Below are 27,524 nucleotides of genomic sequence, written 5' to 3'. Positions count from 1 at the left end.
CCTGTGCGATCACATGCTGACTGTTTTGTCTTCCATGCAGATTTTCTTGGTAATGTGTCATCTGTTTGTGTGTGAAGAAGTGTAAAATGACTAATTCTTCCTACTATTTACATTCATAAAGTAACAATTCTAGTTTTGTTCTTGAAGCAACTGCTAAAAGCCCTTCTGTGGAAACACTAGAATGAGACAATTAAATCATCGGTCCTAAGTATTTGTGCGTTAGCGATGACATGTACTTTACAGAAAAAAACCCACAGAATTACCTTGGCAAGATTCTCTTTCCTGTTGAACTCTTAAAATAGTTTGCAGCATTTTTATGCCTGTCAAGGTTTGAAAGCTATAAACAGGGAGATTTGAAGGGAGAGGAATATATTTTTATTTATTTTTATGCATAAACACACCCATTAATTTTTCTGGACAATGAAAAGGAGGAGGCATAAGCTGGAAGAGTTCACATAGGAGTTTCAGCTTCTTGCTGCTGTTACTATCTGAGGGTGACACAGCCTGGAATTTCTCCATTGTAAAGATCAGCAATAACTTACAAGTATCTAAAAATCCAGTTTGCAAGTCCTAGAAGCTGTCTGAATTTCTCCAAGGATGTGCATGTGGCATGGAAGTGTCTCTGCTCAAGGTGTTTATAAATATCTGAAGGGTGAATGTCAAGAGGATGGGACCAGACTCCTTTCAGTGGTGCTCAGCGATAGGATGAGGGGCAACGGGCACGGACTGAAGCACAGGAGGTTCCATCTGAATATGGGGAGAAACTTCTTTACTTTGAGGGTGCCAGAGCACTGGAACAGGCTGCCCAGAGAGGTTGTAGAGTCTCCTCCTCTGAAAACATTCGAGACCTGCCTGGACACATTGCTGTGCAGTCTACTCCAGGTGAACCTGCTTTAGGAGGTGGGTTGGACTAGATGATCTCCAGAGGTCCCTTCCAACCCGAACCATTCTGTGATTCTGTGGGACAAGCAGTCATCTGGTTGGGATACATTTGGGTTGGCTGTTGTGGGTCGGGTGGAGAGGTTGCTGCCCTGGGGCATCTCCTGGACTTCTGGCAAATTAGCAGTTCAGGCTTCTGGTATTAAAAGCACAGATATCTAGAAATAACTCTGTTAACAGATGCTTCTGATAGGCTTTGTCTCTTCCACACGTGTTCCCATGCATGTGAGAAAGCTGGGGGTCTGGAAGAGCTCGGCTGATGTACAGCAAGGGTGGAGGCTGGTGATGGCCTATGAGATGGGTCAGCCCTGTGAAGCTGAGGAAGCCTGGCTGATCAGGGAAATGGTACTTCAGAGGAAAATTGGGATCCTGGGCTTTGTTTTGCTTGCTGGGAAGACACAGTGTTTTGGTTCTGTTGGCTTTCAGTGTTCTCCACTGCAGCCCTGCAAGTTTGCTTTATAAACACCAATACATTGCATACTGGAGAGGTGGCGTGTTTGTTAAGATACCTATTTGCTCGGGAAGTCTTTGTTCATGGGAAGCAGCAGACCTGAAGACCTGTGAAGGGTGGGCAGTCCAAGTGGCAACCTGGCACCGTTTCTGTGTGTGTCAGTGCTCCCCACCACTGGCTCTCAGTGGTGGGGCTGGCCAGGCTCCTCATGGGGACCCTGCTGGTGTCCCCTGCTCCCCTTTGCCTTCTGGCAGCTGAGCTGGATTGTAGCAAATTGTTTTTCTGCTCTCAGAGAAACCCTCATTTACAAAAACAGCTGTTAAAGAATCCAGTAAGTGGCTGTCAAAAGCACTTTAATTTCTTGGTTGATTTTTATCTGGATAAATTCTGCCTTTTTTCCTGGAATTTTAGGAGGAGGGCTGCTAGGATGTCTTTTGCATAGTTATACAGCATAGATATGTATACATTAAATATATGTTGTATATACAGTGGTTTCTAATATTTCAATTCAAATACCTTTTTGATTTAGCATTAAGAGATAACTGATTGCTTTATCAAATGGGCAAGAATTGCTTATTTTGCTGGATAGTCTTCAGTGCTGTTGAGAAATTAATGGTGGTTTCAGAATTTATGAAGGGCAAAGAAATGGTATTCTCTGATTCAAAGAGCTAATTAGAAGTAAATGCCTATGGGTATCGGGTTTTTCTCCCCCTACATTTTAGGAGCATTAGACGAAAATTTAATAATTGCTTTTAATTTTACAGGCAGCCAGCATCAAGCGCGAAATGACCTTCCCTGCATTCCAACAGGAGGATGTAAAAAGTGACATCAGTCAAAAACTGCCAGACCAACAGTTTCTCCTGTTCACCGCAAAGGAGGAAGACACAAAACCAGCAGAGACCAAAAAACCAAACAGAGCTCATGAGTATGAAAAGGAAAACACTCGTTCTGTTTGTCTTCTGGAACAGAAGCGCAAGGTTGTTTCTTCAAATATTGATGTGCCTCCAGCAAGGTAAGGAGAGTTGTGTGTTGTTTTGTTGTCTGTGTTTTGTTTTAAGCCTTCTTTTCTTTTTTTTGAATGGCATGTTAGAGGCAAGTTTGGTAAGCAGTACAATGAACTGATAAGACTAGTATTTGTGTCTAAGCAGTCCAAAGTCAATCGCAACTCCACTACGTGAGAGATCTGCTAGAAAACACTAGTAGCAGAAACTGAGACCATCTGCAGTGTAGGACTTTGTGTTGCTTTTGCAATGTTTTTGCTTTTATAATGTGCTGCAGCTGAGATACTTCCAGGAGAGGATGTGTCTTAACAGGAAGAAATTGTTGACCCACCTTCACCCTGAGAAGTAATTTTCTAAATTAGACATAGAATCATCTTACCTGCAAGCAATTTTTTGGTTATTATTTTATTTTTTTACTGTCATACCTGCAGCCTTTTTATACTCCTGGGAGTGTGTGATGGCTTAAGCTGCGTGGTGAGGATGTAATATCTTACGTTCCATTATATCTCTGTATAGGTATACAGCTGGGCCATAATGTGTTCTATGAAATGAATTAATAGAAAAAAATAGTGAGGAAAGGCCAATGCAGGACAATAAAATTTGTACAAAATGAGGATTTGGGGATTTTGGTATTACTTTTTAATTTTTTATTCCTTGAGCATCTGTTATGAATGCACATAAATATTTGTGCCTTCAGCATTGACATCTGGGCAGTCACACTTTTAATTATAAACTATAGCATGTTATTTTGAGAAAAATAGTTGTTCTTTGATCTGAGATGTGACACAGCAAGACATTCAAGATTTATTTGTCTATTTTCCTTCATGATATTTAAGTGGAATAATAGTAAGAGAAGGAGGAACTGGGAATTTCATACTGGTTAGTGATTTAAAGAGTAGGGAGTAAAAAATACAGTGTCTGGAACCTTGAACTTTGTGGAAGGACTTCACTGCTTTCAGAGAGAAAGGGAATGATTCCTGTAGGAATGCTGAAGTATGGAAGAAACATATCCAGTAATGCTAAACAGACTCACTTGTATCAATGGTGAAAAACTGACATTGCAAGATGACAAGAGCTGTTTGTATCTTCTTTTTGTTGCTTGCTATTTCGTGTTACATGTTGGCATCAGTCTGTCTGCAAAGATTTTTTTTCCTAACCTGCCAGATAAGTTCAGTTGCATATAATATTCACTGAAATATGAGAGTTTACAGTGCCGCTCTCAAAATATGTAGTTAAATGGAATGTTTTCTTCATTTTTTTTGTTTGTTTACCCTCTGAAAAACAACATAAACTAGCAGGTTCTGCTATATTGTTCAGAACAGGATGACCATTGTTTTCTTCTGATTCTCACAGATGACACTTGTAAAAACTGCAGAGTTCACAAGCATTTTAACAGGATTTTTTCCCCCCACATATATCTGGTAAAAAGCAATGCATTTAAAGCTTGAAAACGTTAGGATACTTGTTTGAGATTTTCACCAGTAATCAGCCCTGGAGAGTGCCCTTCTCATTCATGCTTATGTGTCTCAAAGCAAATAGGATCATCAGAAAAGTCAGGGCAGCAGGGACCTTAGGAAGTAATCTAGACCAGCTTCTCCCTGCTCAAGCCATACGTTAGCATTTCAATTTTACGATTCAGGCTGCTAAGGTATGGGATTTAAGTGCGCTTTTGTGTGGCTTCATGCAGATAAGTCACCTCAAGAAGGCATTGAGCTCCACTTTTCTGTAACTGCAAGATCGTCCTTCCTTGGAGGGAGGGGCATTTTTTCACCAAGATGGAAAGGAGAATGAATAAACATTTTTAATGCCTTATAAAGACTTAATTCTGACACCAGTTGTGAGCATGAGATACTTAAAATGATAGGCAATGGATTTATTTGCAAAGGTGTCTTCTAAAATTGCTTGTTGTTCCTGTGCTTTTTAGTGGACAGAAAATTATCATATTAGGTTGTTGCATGTTTTCAGACATGCAGGTTGAGCTGCTGCATTAGCAGAATTAGAGAATGAAGTACAAAACAAACCTAGAGTCCAAATTTGATAGTATGATTGACATCTCTTGGTCACTATTGCTAAGTTCTAAGGATAAGTTTAAGTTTCCCTTTTGATCTGAGGTGATTTATTGGGCCATTTATCCATAGGGGACAGGAAGAGCATTAGAACATTTGCTTGGAGATGTTACTAAATATTTGTTGTTGTAATGAGGTTAATGCCCAGTCTCTCTTCCTCTTCAGCACAGTTTGATCTCTTAAGTCATATTCTCTGAGAAGTGAGAGTCCAGGCTTTTGACGTTCTCCTGCCTCTTCCTAAGCCACTTCCAGTCTTCTGTTAAGGATGCGCTGATGGAGTTGTGTGTTCCGCAGAGGTGAATTCCTCCTCTGTTCTGCTCCTGGCAGGACTCGCTGGGTCAGCTGTCCCCTCCTCTGATGAGAACATCCATCCGCCTTGGCAGCTTGCTGATTGCCTTCACAGATTATTTTTATATGCAGTTGTGTAAGGTCATCTTGAATTAATCAGATGATGTTTACAGAAGTGTGGGAGAAATAAGGAGTTTAATATGGTCTTCAGTTTCTTATTGCTAAGTACCGTCTCTATACAAAAAACTTCCAGCTATTGTTTTGAAGGAGAAAAATTGTATGGAAATGAAGCTTGCTATTTATTTTGTTTTAAAACCTTAGTGGAGCTGAAAAGGTTACGCTTTACTTCAAAAGACAAAGGGTAATATTAAATTTTGCAGTATCCCACTAAACCCGGGACAATATGTAAGTGATTTTGAGGCAGAAGTTTATAATTCTGCAGAATCTTGATTAACAAGGGCATATGAATATCTCTATGAGAGCTCTGGAAAAGAGCTGGTAACATGGACAAGTATCCTTCACTTTGACCACAAAATAAAACAAAGCCCATCCCATCTTATCTGGTTTTAAGGTTCTCAATGAATAAGAACAAAAATGTTTGTGAGGCACCGTATCTAAAATAACTAACAGTTCAGAAAACACCCGCATAATAGTTGTTGCTTGTGAGGCATTCAGAGACAGGGTTTTCATTATTGCTATGGACCCTGAAATTTTAGAAATGTGAAAACATCTTAACTGAGTCTCTGGTGTTTCAGGTGGTTGATGCTCAGGTGCACTGAAATTACAGAGGATGGAGCTGTGGAGCAGGGCAGGCTGGCGGGTGTCTGACCTGCGTGGTAGGAAACTGGGAAACTAATGGAAATTGTGGGCACTCCAGAATTTTGTTTGTTAAAGAAACCTGGAAAGAAGGAGTGTATCTAAAGAATTAACAACAAAAGAACCTGATCCCACACCTTCCACGTTCCAGGCAAGTGCATAACTGTTTAGCTAATTGGATCTAATTAACAGCCCAACAGTTACATACTTGGCTGGAGCATGGGATCAGGTTCTTTTGTTGTGGTATTTGGAGCCAGGAGCTGAACTGAGGTCTGAGCTGTACAAGGGAGGTGTCTTAACCATCAAAGTCCTGGCATATTCAAGGTGTTTCATAGGGCAGCTCCTTAAAGTAGTAGTATCAGGCTAAGTGTAGCAGACCTGAAATAAGTATATTATTGCATAGAGGAGAATTCTAATATTGAAATTGAACTAAATTTTACAGTTCATTGTTTACATTTTCTGCTTCATTTTGGAAAAATACTACAGACTTTTTCTGTTGTGTGATGTACTGGAAGTGTCTTTTGGAGTAAAACAGGAGACTCTGACTTTTTTTTTACTGATTTCTATGTTTTGGAATGCAAAAATGAAATGAGAGGTTAACAACATTAAATCTTTCCCCTTCTCAGATTTCTTCATTCAGTCATTTTGGACAAAATTTATACGAGTTAAATAGCTTTCCTACTTCTGAAACTCAGATGAGCATAAATGAAACTGTTCAGTTTGAGTAGATGAATTATTTAATATAATAAGGAAATTTGACTTCCTTTCCCTTTAAAGTTTAAAATTGTTGGTAGTTTTGGTGCGTAAAGGACTGCTGCCTTGGAGAAAGGCATCTGACCTCTCGACTATAAACTGCAATTATCTCTGAGAATCGAGATGTTATCTGTACAGCAGAGCAAAATACGCTTTAGATTGACTTCCAGTTCAAACGTGAGCGACAGACCACAGCCCAGATCTCTAAGATCTGAGTAGTGGAAGGTAATTTTCGAAAAAGAGAGTGGTGTCACTGAGGGACAGAAAACACATTGTCTTGTGGGCAGAGGCAAGCATAGGTCTACCAGTCATTTGGGCAGCTACATCTCGGAGGATGAGGATGGACAGGTGGGTGATGGAGGTGAAGGAATGAAGTTTGGTTTTTTTATTTTCAGTAAAATGTGAGAATAAATATCTGGAAGTGTTGGTGGGGTTAAAGGTCTCTCTAAGCAGAAGTGTATTGACCAGCTATAACTGGAAACTCTTCAAAATTTATATGCATTATTGTCAGAAGTGGTGTCCTTTCTGCTGTCCCAGAAAGAAGTAGCTGGAAACATCCAAAAGCTTAAGAGAATCAAAGAAGGAACTAGGCAGGCATCACTCCTACCCCTCTGGTGGGTGGGAGTGCTTGAATAGTTTTGCTTTTGTTAACCTTTTGCTAGGTGACCTCAAAATACTGTGAAAATATGTATTATCCCCTTGCCACATTGTTATATTTTCCCCAGTCCTCCTGTACCCTGTCTTCTCTGAAAAAAAGAGAAATATAAACTTTCTAACTGCCTAACTTTTTCTACGTCAAGTTTGTGCCCTTAAACGACAAGCCAAAGCTAAACCCCAGCTGCTTAAGCACTTCTATAGTGTGAAAACAGCTGTTGTGCAATAAAACTATCCAGTTCCTGTGCTCTTCTGGTTCACTGCTATTCAGCAGTGACATTTGCCATGACAACAAGATACTGGATTTTGCTATATTCTGTTTCTTTTATGTAAAAAATAAAAATTTTATTCATATACCTATACTTTATCTACTAATGAGTTTATAATTTAGTGGAAGAATATGTTAAATAATTGAAATAAAGTAAATTAAATGTCTCTAGGAATTCTTTCCCCCATTGCCTCCTTAGGTCCTTCTAGAATAGCTATAGAAAACTGGGGCAAAATGAATTGCAGCCATGTTTTCTGACCGTCATTATAAATAAACAGTATAGGCAGTGCTGCATTTTCATCACTAGATGATTTTCTTGCCTCATCTCTCCAGGAACATAGCCCTGGGCAGCCTTCTGATTATGGATTGTGGTGTTGATCCATAAGGCCTGTTAGGCATGATTGATTGTGCACTGTGCATTTCAGTGGAAACTGAAACAGACAAAACTCTTGAGGAGCCTCCAAGATCAAAAGCAGCATCTGCTTAACCATGATATCCTCACTAGGAGGACTTCCCAGTCTGCTTGCAGAGGGAAGAACCTGACAATCAAATTGTGCTTTTCTGTTTATCCAGAGGTTGTCTATTGTTATTCTCCTCCATCTGTTTTAGAATGTTTCTCAGTTCTTTTTGAGGGAGCTTCTTTCCTGTATCTCTCACAATTTTGTCAGCAAAGATTGATGGGGCAACTTCAGAGGACATAAACTGTTGGCTACTGAGGCTTTGTAGTCAAACTGGATGAAACCAAAAGGCCAAGAAGCCAAGCTGTGCTTCACAATTACTGACTGTAGCTCTTCGGGCTGCTGTGCTTTCTAGCTCCTCTTCCAACCCAAAAGTATTTAATTGAGGTGTGAGATTTTCTCCAAATTTTTTCACTATCCTATAGGTTGAGTGCTCCCATTCCTTAAGTTTCATTTTCAATGCATCCATGATAGTTTGAAACTTTGCAAACGATTGTTTTTCATGTAATGAGAATTGTTCCCACAGTCATTCCTATATTTCAAGGCTTCTGTAAAAATGTTGGTAGTTGCCAATACTGTGCATTTAAAAGCAGCTTCTCCAAATATCCACGTCAGCTAATTACTGAAGTAGTAAATTGTTGCTTTGTTTTGCTAGACTTCTTTAGTTCAATTTGTGTGCAGCTTGATTGGATTTCACCCAAGCAGTCATTAGAGCTTGATTATGCTTAATATTGATGGTAAACTGCTTGTCATGGTCTGCTGCAAAAAGGTGTGGGGCCTTCCAGGGTCTGACTGTTAATAGGAAGAAGATGCTTATCCAAAGAGCAATTGGAGAATCAGCCTGTTAGCATATTTTGAAGTGAAAAACTATGTATTTCCTGTTGCTGCTCTAAATGCCTTTGATCTGCTTGTGGCATGTGAAATCAGTGTAGCAGAAGCTGCTTTGAAAAATGTAGATTAAATTGCAAATAAAAACTCTGCGGGTAGCTACCGCAGAGCCAGACCAGAACTCCAAAAGTCACCTTGCTCATGTAACTGGAATGTCATCTTCCAGATTACTTGCCTGAGTGTCTGTGGTGTTTGTTACCTTGATAGCTGAACCGACTTCTCACAGTGCTGAGGCAGATGACAGCGCTAGTGACAGCTTGCAGACTGTTGGAAAGTCACCTTTCCAGTGGTGAGATGGGTCAAGTCTCAGGAGTGCTGGGGAACAGAGGATGCACTCAGTAGGACTGTCTCATTCCAAGAGTGGCTGAACATAGGGATGGTTGAGCTTGCTATAAATAAGATCGGATTTCACAGCTGGGTGGTGCAGACATTGGCATTACCATTCAGAATGGCATTACCATTCAGCAGTCCCCACTGCCAGAGAGCCACAGCGATACCTTGGAGGGGATCATGTGTTGGAAAGGGTGTAACATCCCCTGCTGTAGAAAAAAATTACTCTCAAAGTGTGCATAATGTATCTTTAGTTTTCTGTGGACTTCTGTCACTTCTCCCATTTCTCTCCTTTGTATTGTTCTGTGTGCATATCTGAGAATTTCAAGATTTCTTATATTAATACTTAACTGTGTTACTGATGTCCCAACAGCCATCATGTTCAATCAGTTGCAGCCTGTAGAGGAACCAGTTATGTGACTGGCACAGTTTATTGTTTTATCACCAATCTTAGATATGCTGGCTGGCCTATCCAGCAGGATTTACCAACATAATATTCTTGTTAAAGTGTGAATTTTGAATGAGTTAGCATTACAGTATCACAGAATGTTTGGGATTGGAAGGGACCTCAAAAGATCATCTAGTCCAATCCCCCTGCTGGAGCAGGAACACCTGGGTGAGGTCGCACAGGAACATGTCCAGGTGGGTTTTGAATGTCTCCAGAGAAGGAGACTCCACAACCTCCCTGGGCAGCCTGTTCCAGTGCTCTGTCACCCTCACTGAGAAGAAGTTTTTTCTCAAATTTAAGTGGAACCTCTTGTGTTCCAGCTTGATCCCATTACCTCTTGTCCTTGAGGTAGTTTTTTTCCTGGTAACATTCAAAGCAGAGGGAATATTAATCTCACGAATAAGGCAAAGTGCTTTTTCTATTCTTTCCTGATCGTGTTTTCATTTGATAGTGATTTTCACACAGTTTGGTATAATGGGAACTACATGTGGCTGTGGTCTTTGAGCCTGGTTTATTTATTGCACTTGATCCTGTGAGAGCAGGATGTGATTTGAGAGTGATGGACTAGCAAGAACACACATGAAGCTTACTTCTCACTTTCTGTTTGGTGGGGCTTTTTGTAGCAACTGGTCATCACACAGACCTCTTAGTTCATTGTTCCTGGGTTTCCATAATTTTCGGCTTTCACTCTGTTTTCTGATGTGTGCAGTAGCATTAGTATTAGGAGGGGGAACTTCATAACACCGGCTGGTGACGTTAGCCAATGTTATTATGCAGTATTTTAACACGGACTTGCAATGGTGTTCCCAGGGAATGAAATTCCAATGAAAAATAAAAGCAGGAAACTTAGATTATACAATTAAATGTGGTAATGCTAAGTCATCCTTCTGCCTGATATTGGAGTCTGTGTTATTTTAGGTAATTATTATTTTCAAAAGATGATTTTTCTTGTGCATGTATGTACACACATATGTATATATACACATGTAAGTAAGTTTCTCATTTCTCTAGAAAATCTCATATTCAAAGCACTGATGAGAAACCTATGGAAGTATAACTGCTTCTCTTCAAAATCTTCTTCAACTGGTAGCCAAGACAAAAGGCTATATATGTGTGATGGGAGTTGCCAACAGACAATGATCTCATTACCAGGCAAATTTCAATGAATTCCTCTAATGTGGCAGGGAGAAAAAAATGTGTCCTTAATCTGCATTGACCATTAGGCGCTGGTTCTTGAAGAGCTGCATTCAGCCGGCGCCGCTGCTGTATCTGTTGGCCATTGCTGTGAATGCACCGCTTGTTCTCAGCTCTTCAGTTCCCTTAAAAAATGGAGTGTCATTTCAAAACACTCTTCAACAGCAGGCAATATTCAATAAGAGTAATTTCTTTGTGGTTTGTGTTAGCTGTGGCACAAAAATATTCCTCTTCAAGTGCCATCTGTGCTGAGAAAAAGAAAAAAGTCAATGGCTACATGGTTTATAACTTGTGTGTCTGTGAAATGTGCAAGAATGGGTTAACATGTGTATGGCTACAGAGATTGCATACATAAGAGTTATGTTCATAGATATGATTTTATTTAAATGTTATAAAATTAAAATATTCTAGTTTGTGCAGTGGTATTCAACATTGTGTCATTGAGGTCAGTAGAGATATGAAGCCAGCCTTTCTGAGCAAAGTTGTATCACTGATTGTTATTTGTAGTATATTTTTAGAACTTTCTGTCTTAACTCCTTTAGCATCATCTCCATGAAAACATTAATTTTACACATTTTTTTTTAAAGAGGTAGAAAGTGTGACTTTTTGCCATTTCTAGTAATATGCTTGCGTTATGTGCACAATAAAAAATAGGTTTTTTCTTCAAGTATGCTAGTCAAGCTTGCTTTGTAAGGGGTTTTGCAATTTTGCATGGGTCCGTATTTTAAATTTCACCTCAGGAATTCCTGCAGGTGATCTGATACTGTGTCCGAAGAGTGGCCTCGGGCCGTCTGGGCTTGGTACACAGTGAACGAACAGAGACAGGAGCATCTTCAGTGGACCAGAAGGAAGCTGTGAATGAAATATAAACTTCTGCTGTTAGTGGTCCCAGCAGAGAAAGTACAGCCCAACATACCTTGCTGTTCCCTCCATAGAGTAAAAGATGAAATGAGACATTTTGCTAAAATATTTAACGTTCCCAAGCAGATGTATGTTTACGCTTTGTATAGAACCAACATTTAGAAACATAATTTCATTCTTGTTTTGAGAAAAAACATTCAGTGTTAGTGGTAGTGTTTGTGAAATGGTTTGTTTGATAACCACATCTTCAAAATAGCCTCCTTGGGGAACTGAGGGAAAAAGTATAGAATCACATGGCTAAAATACAGCAGCAGAGTGTTTCCTTTAATTATATATCATATTAAATTCTGGGTATCCTGGAGTTGTCCTTGTGCCTCTCCAGGAGCATACCAGCAGCCCACATGTGGCTGGACACCAGCAGCAGATGTACCATCAATATGGTCAGCTTTATAATGAAGTGAAGCCTGTGTTTGGGTAATGCTTTCCCCAGGAAAAGCCCCATTAAAATACTTGGTAGTCTTTTAATTAATTTTATATACGAAGAACATTCTTCATCCCACACTGTGTTCCCAAACTTAAGTTCCCTGCTGTGTCTGTTTGCTTGTCCCCTTTATCTTAATTTGGATTGTCTCTTGTTTTCATCTTGAATGTCCAATTCATTCCTCCCTTGAAGCTGAGGCAGGCAGTGAAATAAGGTTTAAGAAAAGCATTTAGGACTGGCAATAGTGGGGCTATCAGTATGGGGCATGCTCATGTTATCTCTTGCTTCTCAGTGTTGCCTTTTTAATTTTACGTAATGGTGGTTGCTTGTATAGGGTTTGCTGAGCCCTTGACTCCAAGATTACGGATGTGTAATTCTTGTAATAAGTGCAGAGTAGCCATTAAATATAACTTGTATTTATATATACACCTACATATATAATCAGAGAGTAACCATGTGTTTTTGCGACATACTTGTGCACTCACCTCTAATATCCTGAGAAATTTCTTGCTGATATTTAACCTTTGTAGCCTTTCTGCTTCTAGTACGTAGCTAGAGTACTTTTAGATCACAGGAATAATAAAAACAGCAGCAGTAAAAATCTAATCGCTGTTGAAAGCCCTTTAAAACATGTCTCATAAAAAGTCTTGTGGTTACGCTTATTTATATTTTGCGATATATATTTGATGATGATGTTGACAGAAATTCTAAGTATTACAAAGGAAGATACCTTGCTGTCTCTTGCTAATCTCTGAAGCAAATATGTGCAGGGGAATGCAGCAGTTTTGTCATTTTATTGTGTTTTGATCTGAGTAAGAAGCTTGGAGAGAAAATGTACATTGAATGTATAATACAGGTCTTACCAAAATAAACGAGATACGTACTACACCTGTAATAAATCATTAACATTAAAGCAGTGCAAAACTAAGCTTTCACATCTTAATTTAGGACATAATGTGTAACATTAATAAACATGGCTTTTATTGGTCTTACAGATAGAAGCTTTGAATTACATTATGCAGCAAATGTTCTTAGTTCTCTTTGGTTGTTTTTTTTAGCTTTTTCTTGGGGATGTTTTCTTTTTGGCAACCTGTTGTGCAAACATCCAAAGTGTTCACGGTATTAATTGAGTTGCCCATCATTATTATGGCAGAGGAACTGGGAGAGGCAGCGTGTCTGTGGTGTGGAGCTGGGTTTGCAAGCCAGGGAAAAATGTAGTTGCTGTGAAGGAAGCCCTGAGGGGTCAGTAGATGTCCCACGTACCAGGGCTGCCCAGCATGGCTGAAGTTCCTTCTGGGACACAAGGGTTGAGGTCTCAGCAGCTGCTGCCCCTCAGCGCTGTGGTTGCCGCTGGACCTCCACAGCGGCAGATGCCTCCTCGTGTCACCTGTGAAGTCCCCTGAGATGGAGGGGACCGCTTAGATACAGCTGAGGGGACCCTGGCTCCCAGGTAGTTTTTATTCTATGTCTGGTAAAACACAGTCCTCCTGAAGGAGCCCAAATCCATCACAGTCCTTAGTGCCATCTGTGCCTTTTAAATTACTGTTGGCCCCACCACTGTTGGCCTCTCTGCGGCCCTACAAGTATGGCTTATTTACCTGCTATCAAATATATTAGAAACAGGAAATACAGAAGATAAAATCTGTAGTCACACTTCAAAACTGAAAACAACCTGTCCCGTCCATCCCTGCATCAAGGTGCAAATATTACGCAGTACTATGTGTTTCTGCTTTTCTTACCTTCTTTTAAAATTAAAGCTTGTCCAAGCTAAACGTATCGCTTGATGTCATGGGAACTTACAAAGCATCTGGCCTAGATTGCCCTCCTGCCTTCTTGTAAAATCTGTTGACTCACTGTGCTATACAGCCTCCCACCCACCCATCTACTGCTGCCTGTTCTCTTCCTCCCACTTGCTCCCCCTGTGCTGTTCTTCTGTGGGTATGTCTCTGCTCCAGACATCCCTTAGAAACATCAGCCACTCTCCAAACCTCACCTTCTTTCAAATGCTGTACATTTTTCACAGTGGGACTTCTAAAACCTTCCCTTCAGTTCCAATGAGAAATTCACTTTTCGTCCTCTCCAATAGGTACACTTCCAAATACGCTGAAATGACTCTCTCCTCAAGTTTCTATGATATATTCTATAAGCAATGTTTGGGATAAATTGTATTTATTGTGCTGAATGAAGGAATTACATGGTTAAAAGCTCCTGTTCTCATATTAGTCATTGAGTGTATTTGTGTGCCTGGAAGATACTGAGGTCACCTTTGCCTGCCATGCTGCATTGGGAAGGAAGGATTCTGAGAGCAGTGCAGGCTTCTGGAGGGAAAGAGATAGCTGGGGGAAAGCAAATCTGGCTAACAAAATAGGTGAGACCAATCATCACTTTTTCACCACTATTTTAGTGAAGCTATCAACATTTGTTATATAATCTGATTATATCCAATTATTGTTTGAGGGTTGGGGAACAGTGAGCAACAGACTGAAGGTCAAAATCTGCTTTGCTCGGTGGTATCGTCATTTCTGTGATCTAGCCAAAAGTAATGAACTTTCGTAAGGAAGGACAGATGTAGATACATGCTAGGATATGTTTCTATGCAGCACTAAATCACCAACAGGATAATTAACATTTGCTGAGTAATACCTGTGGTGAGCCACAAACAACATGCACATTATTTTCTTTATGCAAGCAGTGACGACAAATTGTTACAGATTTCTGTAAGCACCTAAAGAAAACATCAGACATTGAAGGAGCTTTCTAGTTAAAAACAAACAAACAAAAACCATTAAAAAACCCCAAACAAAACCAACCAAACAAAAAACCCCAAACCAAAAACCCACAAGCCAAGTGAAAGACAACAAAAAGCCCAGAGAATAACCATTATGAATAGTTTGCTAATTTTCTCTGTTCCTAAACAAGTTTTGTCAGTATATATTGTTAAGTCTAATGAACTGGTTTGAGTTTACAGTATACTTGAGCCCAATGTGCATAGTTATTTCTAGACCATTACAGGAGCCCATTCACAGGAGTATGAGGACCCTGATCTGCCAGTTCTGCACAAACTTGAGTGGGTACCTGTTATGGAAATTATGTTTTATGGGGCTGAGTGCACCCTGGTTCCTCCCTGCATAAAAACCCAGGCCCTTTTTAGGCTGTCAGAAGGCTCTGTTCATTACCCAGTAGGGCAGCTACCTCTGGAGGACAAGCTCTGGGGATGGAGCAGGCGATGCCAAGCTGCACACGCAATGGGCTGCTCTTGCAAATAGTGTAGCTCTGCTGAAGCAAATTGGCTGTGCTGCCATACATCTTCACTAATTGATTTCAGCGAAAACAAGGTCTTGCCATCATCTGCAGTACCCAATATGCATAGGAAAAGTTGTGGCATTTATAAAAGTTGTTACAGAAAGCTGCGCTGTGATTGGTAAAGATTTATTTATTTTTATTTATTAAAACATCTGTGTGTGTATGTCCATACACATACATATGTTAAACTTAATGGGAAAGCTGGATATGCTGTCATTACTTCAAAGCCTTGTCTTGTTGATAGAGAGAATTGCTGTTTTTTTTAATGGAAAATACTTGAACAGATTTTAACAACCTTAAATTCATACAATGTTCAGTTTAAAAAATATGCTGAATACTTTCCCATACTCTATCATTTAGGAGATACATGACTGCATGTTTTATTTCTGGTGTGTTGCCAGATTTCCCGTGTCATCATTTATGCCAAATAATTGCTCACTTATTATACTGGTAGCTTAAATATTGTTGCCTCAGAGAGATGTTTAGAAGATATGATAGATATTGGCATATTTTGATTTATAGCATTGGAATGACAAAAATACAGGTGGAAGGTCCTCTGCAGTCATGGAGGTCTTCACTTACCTCTCAGCAAGATCAATTATGTGTATCACTTTTGATAATTATTTGTCTAATATGTTCTTAGAAGTTGGTGATTATTGACAGTTCGTCATTCAGAAGGGCAGTCATTTCCAGGGTTTAAATATTTTTACTGCTAGAATTTTTTCCAGTTACAACTAAAACCTCCCTCACTGCTTTTAGCATCCATTGTTTCCTTCCTGTACTCCAGTAGACATGGAGAACCATACACCCACTTCCTTCTTCTTTTTTTTTTTTTTTGGTAGTTTTTCTCCTCCATTATTTTACATAGTGGAAGACACTCTCTTTTTGGTGAGTGGAAGGGACACCTTTTATCCAATTCTTATTTCATACAGGTTGTATGAATAAAGTTGAAAGTGAGCATCCTGTGGGTGAAGATCCCATTCTGTGGTGGGACAGATGTTCAGGCTCTGATGTTTTGCTGAGGGCAAGGGACTGGGGCACCCTCCAGGGAAGTGGAGGGTCGGATTGGGGATGGGATGGGATGGGGTGGGAAGGGGACTGATGCCAGTCAGGAGACATGCACAGTGGCAGAAACCCTTGAGCTCGTCACAAGCAGGAACTGAAGATTCCTGTGGCTTCTGTGTTGCTCATGAGGAATTTGTGAATCGTGCCCTTCAAGCATCAGCATTTTCTGTGGTTTTATTATTATTTTTTTCCCTCTCTGCCTCTACTCTCCAAATTTAGCATAGAAGGTAAAATAGTGAAGAAGATTAGAGGAGCTCCACAGCTGGTCATGTTGGGTACCTCTGTGAGGTTAGTGAGCAGAATGATTGGGTGAGGCTGCTGGTGATTTCACGTGGTAATAGAAGTAACAGTTCTGAAACTGAATCCAGCATTTGTTTTCTGGGAAAGGGAGCATAATATTTTCCACATTAATGCATCAGATGGGCTCAGCGTTGGACCCGACCCAATCTGCTGTACTTCATGCGTGGCTGGAAGCCCAGAAATGCCCCTTTTATCCACTGAAGGATGGCACTAAAACTAGTTGAGAGAAGGCGTATCTGTTGTTCACTTGTAAAGCAATAGTGTTATCACTGCTGCTAGCTCTGCAATTTAAAGTGAATAGTCTCTTTTTCATAATGCTTAGTATACTTCATCTGTTCCTTCTGCCCCTCTCTCCTTCCCTCTGTGCTCCCCAAAATGTCCACAGGCTCCTGGCAGCAGGGCGTTGCTGGGTGTAGGGAGGCTTGGTTTGAGGATCCAGTGCTCTGAATGTGGCTTGTTGACAGCAGGTATAAAGCAGACACATTGTTTTATGCTTTAAAGGAAAGGGGAGGTTGGTAACTGTCCATCTGTGTGGCTTTGAAACTCGATTACTGTTCGTTGAATAGTGATGCACTAGGTAGGTTTTGACAAACTCCAGATTGCAAAACAGTGGTGACAAAGCATACATTTTGGATTAGCATGTGTATATATATATATGTGTATAGTAGAATCATAGAATGCTAGCAATTGAAAGGGACCTCAAAAGATGATCTAGTCCAATCCCCCTGCCGGAGCAAGAACACCCAGATGAGGTTACACAGGAACATGTCCAGGTGGGTTTTGAATGTCTCCAGAGTAGGAGACTCCACAGTCCCCCTGGGCAGCCTGTTCCAGTGTTCTGTCACCCTCACTGAGAAGAAGTTTCTTCTCAAATTTAAGTGGAACCTCTTATGTTCCAGTTTAAACCCATTACCCTTTGTCCTACCATTTTTTGTCACCAAGAAGAGCCTGGCTCCATCCTCATGACACTCACCCTATGTATATGTATAAACATTAATAAGGTCACCCCTTAGTCTCCTCTTCTCCAAACTAAAGAGACCCACCTCCCTCAGCCTTTCGTCATAAGGGAGATGCTCCACTCCCTTAATCATCTTTGTTGCCCTGCACTGGACCCTCTCCAGCAGTTCCCTGTCCTTCTGGAACTGAGGGGCCCAGAACTGGACACAATATTCCAGGTGTGGTCTCACCAGGGTGGAGTAGAGGGGAAGGAGAACGTCTCTCAACCTACTAACCACCCCTCTTCTAATACACCCCAGGATGCCATTGGCCCTCTTGGCCACAAGGGCACAGTGCTGGCTCATGGTCATCCTGCTGTCCACCAGGATCCCCAGGTCCCTTTCCCCTACACTGCTCTCTAATGGATCATTCCCCAACTTATACTGGTACCTGGGGTTGTTCCTGCCCAGATGCAAGACTCTACATTTGCCCTTGTTATATTTCATTAAATTTTTCCCTGCCCAGCTCTCCAGCCTGTCCAGGTCTCACTGGATGGCAGCACAGCCTTCTGGCGTGTCAGCCACTCCTCCCAGCTTAGTGTCATCAGCAAACTTGCTGATAGTACACTCTAGTCCCTCATCCAAGTCATTGATGAATATATTGAACAGTATTGGCCCCAGCACCGACCCTTGAGGCACTCCACTAGATACAGGCCTCCAACTGGACTCTGCCCTATTGACCACGACTCTCTGGCTTCTTTCCTTCAGCCAGTTTGCAGTCCACCTCACTACCTGATCGTCCAGACCACACTTCCTCAGTTTAGCTATGAGAATGCTGTGAGAGACTGTGTCAAAAGCTTTACTGAAGTCAAGGTAGACCACATCCACCGCCCTGCCGTCATCTATCCACCTCGTTATATCTTCATAAAAGGCTATGAGGTTGGTCAAGCACGACTTCCCCTTGGTGAAGCCATGTTGACTGCCCTAATGACCCTCTTATCCTTGATATGCCTTGAGATGGCACCACGGATAAGTCATTCCATTACTTTCCCAGGGATGGAGGTGGGGCTGACCGGTCTATAATTACCCGGGTCTTTCTTCTTGCCCTTTTTGAAGACTGGGGTGACATTTGCTTCCCTGCGGTCCTCAGGCACCTCACCGGTACATATAAATGTACATACCTGTAGAGCCTTGTGAACATGAATTCAAAAAGTCTGTGGTTTAGATGAGTCTCAGGTCATTTTTATTTTCCCTTCCCCTCCCAAGGATACTTTAATTGTTTTCTGTGGGAATTGGGTTGAAGTCAGACCTGGCGGTGGTTGAACAGATGACCCTCTGTTAGAAGTGAAGGACCATTTCCTACTGAGTATTTTCAGGTGCACCATCCAGTTGAAAAGTTTGACATCTAAAAATTAATCACTCTGAGAACTGCTGCTTTGCTAACTACATTTGATACAAATGGTTTCCCGTGTACTTTCCCTCGGTTTTGTGTGTGCACTGTTAGGTACTTATGTCCTGCAGTGCATCTTATTAGTGTGCTGTATAATTTGGAAGACTAGATGCTTTCTGCTTTATAACTGAACTTCATGTGTGCACAAGGAGATGACAATTTATTTTTGGGAAAAAAAATTACTCAGATGGTGATACCTTCAAAATTTATCAAATCTGCTTAAATGTGTGCAGGGTAACAACTGTGCTGACAATAAAAATAATAATGCTTAGTACAGTGTTTTTAGGATTCAGTGCTGTATAGACACTAACACGTTCTAAAATAACAGATCAGTAAGCAAAACTGCTTGAAAGATGTTCAAGAAGTGATACAGCAGGAGGAAGCGGCTGCCCAGCAAGGCAGGGGCTGTACCAGGGTTAGAAATGGATTTTTCCTCTCTGCCAGGCCTGCCCTTCTTCTGACTCCAACAGCCAGCTGCTGTTTCTAACTTCTGTGCCCTGTTTATACTCCTGTCTGAGGTCCGTCATTCGAAATCCCACCTCAAAGTTAAGTTGAAAATAGGGAAAAATCTCTGACCCAAACCCAAAGCAAAATACCTTCTACTCCATATGAAAGCTTACAGCGCATCTTACAAAATGTGTCATTCCTACCTTGTATGCCTAATGGCCTTAAAAAAAGCCCATGTTTTCTGTTAGATGTTAAAATGCTTTTTCTATTCTCATATTTGGCTTCAAAGGATGATCAAAGGCATACGTTATTAAAAGGTTATTTATTTATTTTAAACCTTTTATCTTTGGGTGATTAACTTAAGACATGTAAAGCACAGCTTTTAAAGGTGTTGAGCACCAAACTTCCAGTTGTCCAGGAGATTTTGAGGTGAGACCTGTGCATGTATTTGTCCGCTTTATGAAAATGTTGAGGTAAGTGAATTTTGTAGGTGGATGCAGTGGAGTCATTAGCCTTGGTAGTGGATTCCAGCTGTCTGTCCTGCTACATGTAGCAGTTTTAGGTGATTGCTAATCTCTGATCAGTCCTTCTGCAAATAAGACTGAGGTGTTGAACAGCAAATTGTAGAAGTGATTTGGGGATGAAGAACTGAGATTTTTATTTTTTTCATCTTGTTAAAGCAGATTTTGCAGTCAGGTTGGTCTTCAAAGAGAAAACCGTTTCACAGCAGTGGAGATTTAAAAGGAGAATAAAAGCATCGGTCATTCTTTTTTTTTTTTTTTGTAACTTAGCTTATGAAGAGCTTAGCATCTGTGATACCAATGCTTGTACCTCACGTAGCCCAAATATAAAAGTGAATAGCAGAAGAAGGGTACATTTTTCAGGTAGGAAAATACATGTTCATAACTGATGTTTTCTACAGCTGAGCCCACAGAAATGAGCTCGGTGACTCCTCTGCCACTAGAAGGTGGGGTTTCAGGGCACCCATAGTGTGTTTTCAGCAGTTAGGTGCTTATCAAGCTAAGCCTCATGAAGAATTACTAAAAATGGGACTTAAGCTCCCAAGTCACTCCAACTCCTGAGAAACACCTCAAGGGAAGTGCACTCTACATAATCTCTTAGCTCTAATGATTAGTTACATCTAGTTTGTTTGCTTTCAATTGCATAAAAAATAAAGGAAATGCCCATGAACGTTGAGGCTTTGGCCGCTTTCTACAGCTGATGCTCCGCAGCCTTTGAAAATCCTTCTTGCATGCTCCTAGGAGGAAGGTGGGAGCTCAGACTTCACTAGTTTCTTTCAAGCACGTTTATTCTCAATGAGATCTTTAAGACAGAGTAAGTCACATTTAGTCATAGTGCACATGAAACTTTTTAGTAGAACATACAGCAAATAATGGTTTGTTTTTATAGATGTAAAGCTCAAACTGCTGAATAGATTTAGCTAAAATGCTCCAGATAACTAATGTGCCAGTCCCTTGGGGTTGAACCCAAACTTGCAAGTGTTTGGGCTGAAGTGAATTTGTTTGAGACGGTTTTTAGAGGAGATTAAAATGATGGGGCGCCTTTTAAACTTTGAGACAAGTTTGTAATTTACAAATATCTGTTACCAATCGCCTATTAAGTAAATTGTGGTTCTAGGAGTGTTGTCACTGAGAGATGGCTGATACCTGGGGAGGACGAGGAGGCAGTGCATGCAGTGAGGGTTCTGGCTTAGCTGTTAGTCTTGCAGCCATTACACCCAGTTGGACAAATCCTGAAAGGTGCAGGGGTGCTAACCCCCCCCTCTCATAGATACTCTTTAAAAATCAGCATAACTGAAGCAGGAGTTGATTTGGTAGCATTTTTGGAAGGTGGTTGCAGGACTTGCTGTGCACCTCTGCACAGGTCGCTCTGCCCTGCCAGCCACAGCGTGAGGTACGCGAGTGTGCTGGGGGTCCTAAGTCCTTGGGTAGTCAAAGCTAAATGGAGGGCTAGATAACTGAGATCCACTGCACTGAATCATGTATTTGTTTTTCTTACTGTGGGCCATTATCTTAAGGCTAGAGATTTGAGAGAGAAGGTGAAGAAGAGTTTCTTCTCAAATCTGTATGTGCCTTATAAGTTTTTGTGCATGAAGGCATTTCTCATCTGTATAATAATTTCAAAACTCTTGTTCTAATTTTCCCACCTTACTTTCAGCTTCCTCAGTTCTTTGCTGCATCGCCAGTTGTGATACAGCTGCAAATTTGGTCACGCTTTAAATGTCCACCAAAGAAGTATCTAAGAGAATGCTTTGTAGAGCGTGATTTGTAGGTTAATTTGCAGAAAAAATACCTTCTGGGAGACTTGAAATGGGCTATACAGTGTGTGTACATCTATTTTATAAATATATCAAAATAATTGAAACAGTACTACAGAAAATATAAATAAATGGCAGTCACAGAAGTTAAAGTGGCTCTGTACGGCGTCAGTGGTTCCTGTAAATTACATTGCCAGTCTTTCATGGTGCTTTGCTTTTGTTCAGTGACACTCTCCAAAGTCCGCATCCTGTTGCAAGGATCAAATAGCATGAAAATGTTTAAAAGGCTCTAATCTCAGCCTGATAAATTCTTGTTTCTTGTTCCACATAGTGGAAACCTCTGCATTCAAAGAAGACAAAATTGGATCTGAAATGTGATGGTCTGCTGTTAGTCAAAGGAAGCGATGCTAAATAAAGGATTCTTCAGCAGAAGAAAACCTTGTATTTAATGGCCGATGTGCTGATCTGAAGTAATGCCTTGGTGTCTTGTGGTTCTTGTTTGTTGATTATCTAGCAGCAAGTATTAGATGAAGTTTGAAGTAACTGAGCACCAAAAAACGCAACATTATTGTATCTTAATGAAACCGGAAAAGCTGTGTTTAACCAAAGTAAACCTCTCCTTCTACAGCAGATGTTAGGGACAGGAGGAGCTTAGATGAGCAGAATTAGCATTCTCCTGATTATACTGGTGCTATTCAACTGGAGAATAAATAAATTTAGAACAGACAATAACTTGGCTCTATTATAAAGTCTTTTTTTTTTCTTGTTGTTTTTTAAACTGCTGTGCTTTAATGAATTGGTACCCTCCCCTCTTTAACCAGGCCAGCACAAGACCTGGACTGATTATCTAGCTTCTTTTTTATTAGTAGTATTGTATGATGCTTCACTGGCACATAGAGAAACTGTACAAGAAGAGAAATGAAGTAGCTGATGAGGAAGCGTCATTTTCTTTGCACGTAGTCCTCTCTCTGCCACTAATCCATCTGTGTTGTTGAACTCCAGTTACTTCTGGCCATCTTAGCTCTTGAAATCTGTCTGGTTATTTCATCCAAAAGCCCTGTATTGCTTATTCTCCACATGCTTTCCTTGTGCTGAGCTCCATGTTTTCTGTGGCTTGAACAACCTGATTAGTTCCACAGGTCTTTAGATATTCCTTAAACTGCCACTTTTGCCCAGTGTTACACAACAGATTGACCACCTCTGTCTGTTTTCAGGCACGCACCTTCTTTTGCAACTAGTGATGGGGCACCTGCCCATCTTGCATCTTACAGTTTAGATCCCTGCAGTGGTTCTTGGCACTGATCTTGTGTTATGCAGATCAAATAAATGTAAATTAATACATATCATTATGAAAAAGCCACATAAACAAGTCTTGAATGCAGTTGTAGTACTTCTAAGAGGTTTTCCAAACCATCCTTTAAAAAGTTGTAAATAAGTTATGGTTTCTGTCTACATATGTGTATATGTATGTGTATATATGTATAAGTATCATTGAAACAATCCCCAGAAAGGATATGTTTTATATTTCATAGATTTTCAGAACGACTTTTACAAAATTAAATTATGTTTAAAAACCAGTAATAACTAATCAAAATATGCCTATCGCTTCGACCGTCCAAGTGGGAATCATTCTGTGCATCTTTCAAAAGCAGCAGAAAAATAAGTCTTCTATGTCAATAGAGTTCTTCCATATTGTAACTCTTCGTTTACGTATTTTCTGCATGGAGAGGCTTATCGAGCAGTAAAGACTGAAATTGTGTGCCATTAGTCATTAAATCGCATTAAATCTTTCTGCTGCTGTGTGCAGGTGGAAAGGAGATGGGCAGGAGCTTAGGTAAAAAGTTTTTTCTCCTAAATTACAAAGCTAAAATTACTTTTTTTTTTTTTTTTTTTTTTTTTTTAAAGCAGAAGCATTACTGACGCATTTTGTTAGCATCTTTTGGGGCAAAGTAGTAGCATAGAGAGGTGAAACCATCTGTTTTTTCATCTAAACTTTCTGCTTAGCCTTTGTCCAGATTAATTCCAAGCATTCCATTTTGTCAAGGAGAAGAGAATGGTTCAAGCTTTTTGGCATTATAAGAAGAGTAAATATTGAAGGGGAAATATGTATCTTCAGACTGTGGTAGAATGATGCTGCAGAAGTCACATCTGGGGGCCAATAACCAAAGACTTTGATGCTAAGATGGGAGATTTCCAAACAGTTCTTCATACTACAAAGTCTGTTTACAAGATTCAAAATCTGCGCTTGGATCAGAAGGGATGTTTTGGCTTATTTTCCTCTGCCAAAATCTTATTTTCTGAAATCTCGAGTGTGTCAACATGCAACTCTTTACATAGCAAGGCTAGGCAGGATTCCTTGAAGTGGAAGGAGATTCAAGGAAGAGCCGAAGTGTTGGTTCAGACTTTGCTTTCCTGTGTCCTGTGTTTGTGTAAGTCCCGAAGTCCCACAGAAATCCTCCCTTTTGATGGGGTCAGGCCTTGCCTTACTGTGCCCTCCTGCTCTTGCACTTGCCACTCACTAAAAGGACTTGGAACTGCTCCACCTGACAGCCACAGTGGGAGATCAGAGGATCACAGAATGCCTGCAGTCCATTCCTTTGGACTTGGTGTTTTGTAGTAGTGTTTGCCTCTGCGATGCTATGGCTGAAGTATGGTTTTCTTAATGCATTTATTCTTTTCTGGGCATATGTGTTTTAGTTTTCTTAATGTTGTATCTTAAAATGTATTTGGGACTTGTATTAGTTTGAAATGATGAGGCTTCCTGCTCATTCGTGGAAAAATTACTCTGCAGTTCAGTGAGCAGTGAACCTCTTCTGTTTTGTTTCTGTGTTAATATCTGAAAAAGGTGCTAGTCCAAGAATGACATCACTATACTAAACGCTAAAAACGCCAAGCAAAGACATAGCCCTGGAGTCCTCTAACCTGAAATGTCCTCTGACCTAAGAGTCTGACTTTCTCCTCTTCTGCTTCTGCACTAGGCAGGTCATGTCAGGCTGGAACGGTCCTTTGCCCCTCTACAACCCCTTTCCTTGTGTCCTCTGACTGATTTCTTCTGCTGGTTCTCCCAGGTGCTCCTCAGGCATTTTCAGCACTTTCAAAATGTGCTGTTTGTGCTTCCCCTGAGGTGCACGGCTAGAGGACCCCTCTTGTGAGCACTTCTATGTTGGCCTTGGGCTGTGGGGCACTGACTTCTGGATGCCACCGCCTTCACTGCAGTCAGGTGTACTGCTCCTGGAGCTTGTCTGTGCTTGCTCTCTTCTCATTTTCTAGTTTTCACGTGCGTCTGAAGACCTATAGTCTTTTTCTTCTGAGGCCTATTTTAATTCTGTATGATGCTGTCTGCAAAGCTCTTCAGATATTACCAGGAATCCACTGTGTGTCGTTTCATTCTCCAAACTGTGGGATTTAGACAGCGTAGTTCAACAGGCAGTGTGAAGCCTAGAAAATCCAGCAATTTGGAATTATGACTGGCAAGCCTGTAAACGTCCTGCAGCCATATTCTGTCACTCTCATATAGAGCAGAAACCTGGTCCCTTGGTTTTGAGCTGAACTACAAGGCAAGAGGTGATACTGTACATTAAAACTACATTACCTAGCTTTGGATACGTCACCTTAAGTTGTTTTACAAGTGGACAGAAAAAAGTATGTAAAATTTCAAATTTCTGCAAGCATGTATTTTCATGTTTTGTGGTGAGTACATAGCGATAAGGTTTAAAAGTGTTCTTAGAACGCAATTTCAAATTGGGTTCATCTTTTTGTAACACCCTGTATTTCTTCCCCATTTCATTCTCATACGTGGGTTTATATCCTATGCCCTTGCGAAGGAGGAAACCTGATCGTGGCGTGGGCTGTTTACCAGACCAGTAGATGCTTTGGGACTGAGAGGTGTTTCCAATTTTGTTTCGTTGGGTGTTACGCTGACTGCATTGGACAACCGAGCTGTGCTTTCTACTGCTATCAGCAATTTTGTAAACTTTGCCAGTAAAATAGTAACTTTAATTATTGAACAGTATGAAATAGACCTAAATGAGGTTGTTAATGTTCACTGTACTTACTGAAGTTACTAAGCTGGTTATGGACCTGGGCTAGCATAGTTAAAAGACTAAACAAATGTGGCTGCCCTTCCTGTTCACCGACGATTAAGAAAACCCCTTGGATTTCTGCAGGTTAGTATCAAAATTGCTCTCTGAGCATTTCATTCCCATACATTATTTCTGTCTATAGGCTTTTTATTAACTGTTTAGTTTGTCTGTTGAGTAATCCAGTATTAACAGGTTCTGACTCATATATTTTTTGTATTTGCGCCTTAAATGTCTGCTGGCTAACTGAACAGGGTTAGAGAAATGAGAGATTTTAGCAGCACAGCTATATGAACATGTACTTTTCCAAACACATCTGTTGGGGACCTGATTTTGAGAGTGGTTTTGTGAGCTAAAGGTCATGAAGTTGCATGTTCAGTGAAAATCAAGTCAAAACATTCATCAGTCCTTTGAAAAGTACTTGTGGATGTTATTCAATGGCAAGTCTCTAATACTTTTTTTTAAAAAAGTATTTTTTGAGCTGGATGGATAAATATGCAGTTTCGTTCTTTTCCAAATAGCAAGATGTATCTTTTGTGTCTGTGGTGGAGCTGTGACTGACCTAACAGGACAAAATCCATGGCTTTAGCGGCACGTCCTCCAGCTTCTGTTCCTTCTACCTAGATTTATGTGTATATAATGATCGTGTTTTTTGGAAAAAAGCTATGTCAAAAAGCAACAGAAATCCTGTGGAGGAGACAGGGAGTGAGTGTGAGCGTGTGCCCGCGGCTTTGCGAGCATGATGTCATTCTCATTTGCACTGCTGGGGGATGAGCTCATCGGGGAGGGGTCTTGCAGATTTACAGCTGTGCCAATTCATCTCTGCTTTGATTAACGTTCTCCACGCTCCCTCCTTGAACTAAACAACAGGTGCTGCGTTATGAATTATTTAAAGACCTGTGAGAGCTTCTACTAAATAAAATGAAGCATCAGTGCAAAACAAAAAAGAGTGAACTCTCTATTATGCTTCCACAATGTTGTTAGAAAATGACATGTCTATCATTCCTAAAAGTATAAGCAGGTATTTTTTTTTCTCCCCCTTTCCTGCTCCTTTACATTTTTGTGCTACTAGTGTTCAACAACAATCTGAGCTGCCTTTTTGCGGAAGGTGGGTATGTAGGCTTCATATGTATACGTATATATGTTTCTTGTTTAGATACAGTGTAGCATTGACAAGGTTGTATTATGCCACCCTATAGCTGGCTTTTCATTTCTAATGGGAATTTAGATCTAAAACTTGGACCATTAGAAAATGCCAAACATAATGTTATATTTCCAGAGGGCGCATTTACACTAATTATTTATTAATTTTCCAAAAAGAATCTGCAAGAGAATATCTGAGAGCTAAATAGGTTTGCCATTCACTGTTTTCGGGAATTTGGCAGCCTTTAATATGAGATAGTTAGGATTTTTCTTACACAACTTTAAAAAAATAATTTTAAAATCCTGCTTCCACTGTGAAGGAAATTGGCCTAAAACAGCTGAAGATCCAGTCTGGGTCTTTTCAGAGAAACCATGCCATTCTGCAGTTGAGTCAGAGCAGCTGTTTGAATATCAGATAAAGTACCTGGGAACTGCTGCTACTGGACTCAGCCTCCTGCATTGCCTTGGGCTAGAGGTGTTAGCAGATTTGTATACTTACATTCCGTTAAATTCCCCTCAGAAATGCATTTAACAGATTTTTCCAGAGGTTAAGATACTAGGTTGAGGTGTCGGGTGCAAGCGGTGAGAGCAGAATTGTGCCTAGCATCCAGAAAAATACTTCGGGACT

General features: G+C 40.5%; 1 protein-coding gene across 2 annotated transcripts in view; it reads left to right on the top strand.

Annotated features, from left to right (window-relative positions):
- ZNF704 (zinc finger protein 704) overlaps nucleotides 1-27,524 on the top strand; it is a 90,052-nt gene that overhangs the window by 18,957 nt on the left and 43,571 nt on the right. For both annotated transcript variants that reach the window (XM_065053867.1, XM_065053868.1), the window contains exon 2: nucleotides 2,155-2,402. In XM_065053867.1, coding sequence (XP_064909939.1) covers nucleotides 2,155-2,402 — 248 coding nt within the window. The remainder of the gene's footprint in view (nucleotides 1-2,154; nucleotides 2,403-27,524) is intronic.

The sequence above is a fragment of the Columba livia genome, chromosome 2 (assembly GCF_036013475.1).
Source record: "Columba livia isolate bColLiv1 breed racing homer chromosome 2, bColLiv1.pat.W.v2, whole genome shotgun sequence".
NCBI classification, from domain to species: Eukaryota; Metazoa; Chordata; class Aves; order Columbiformes; family Columbidae; genus Columba; species Columba livia.
The sequence above is the reverse complement of the archived record's forward strand: the minus strand, read 5'-3'. Positions and strand labels throughout refer to the sequence as shown.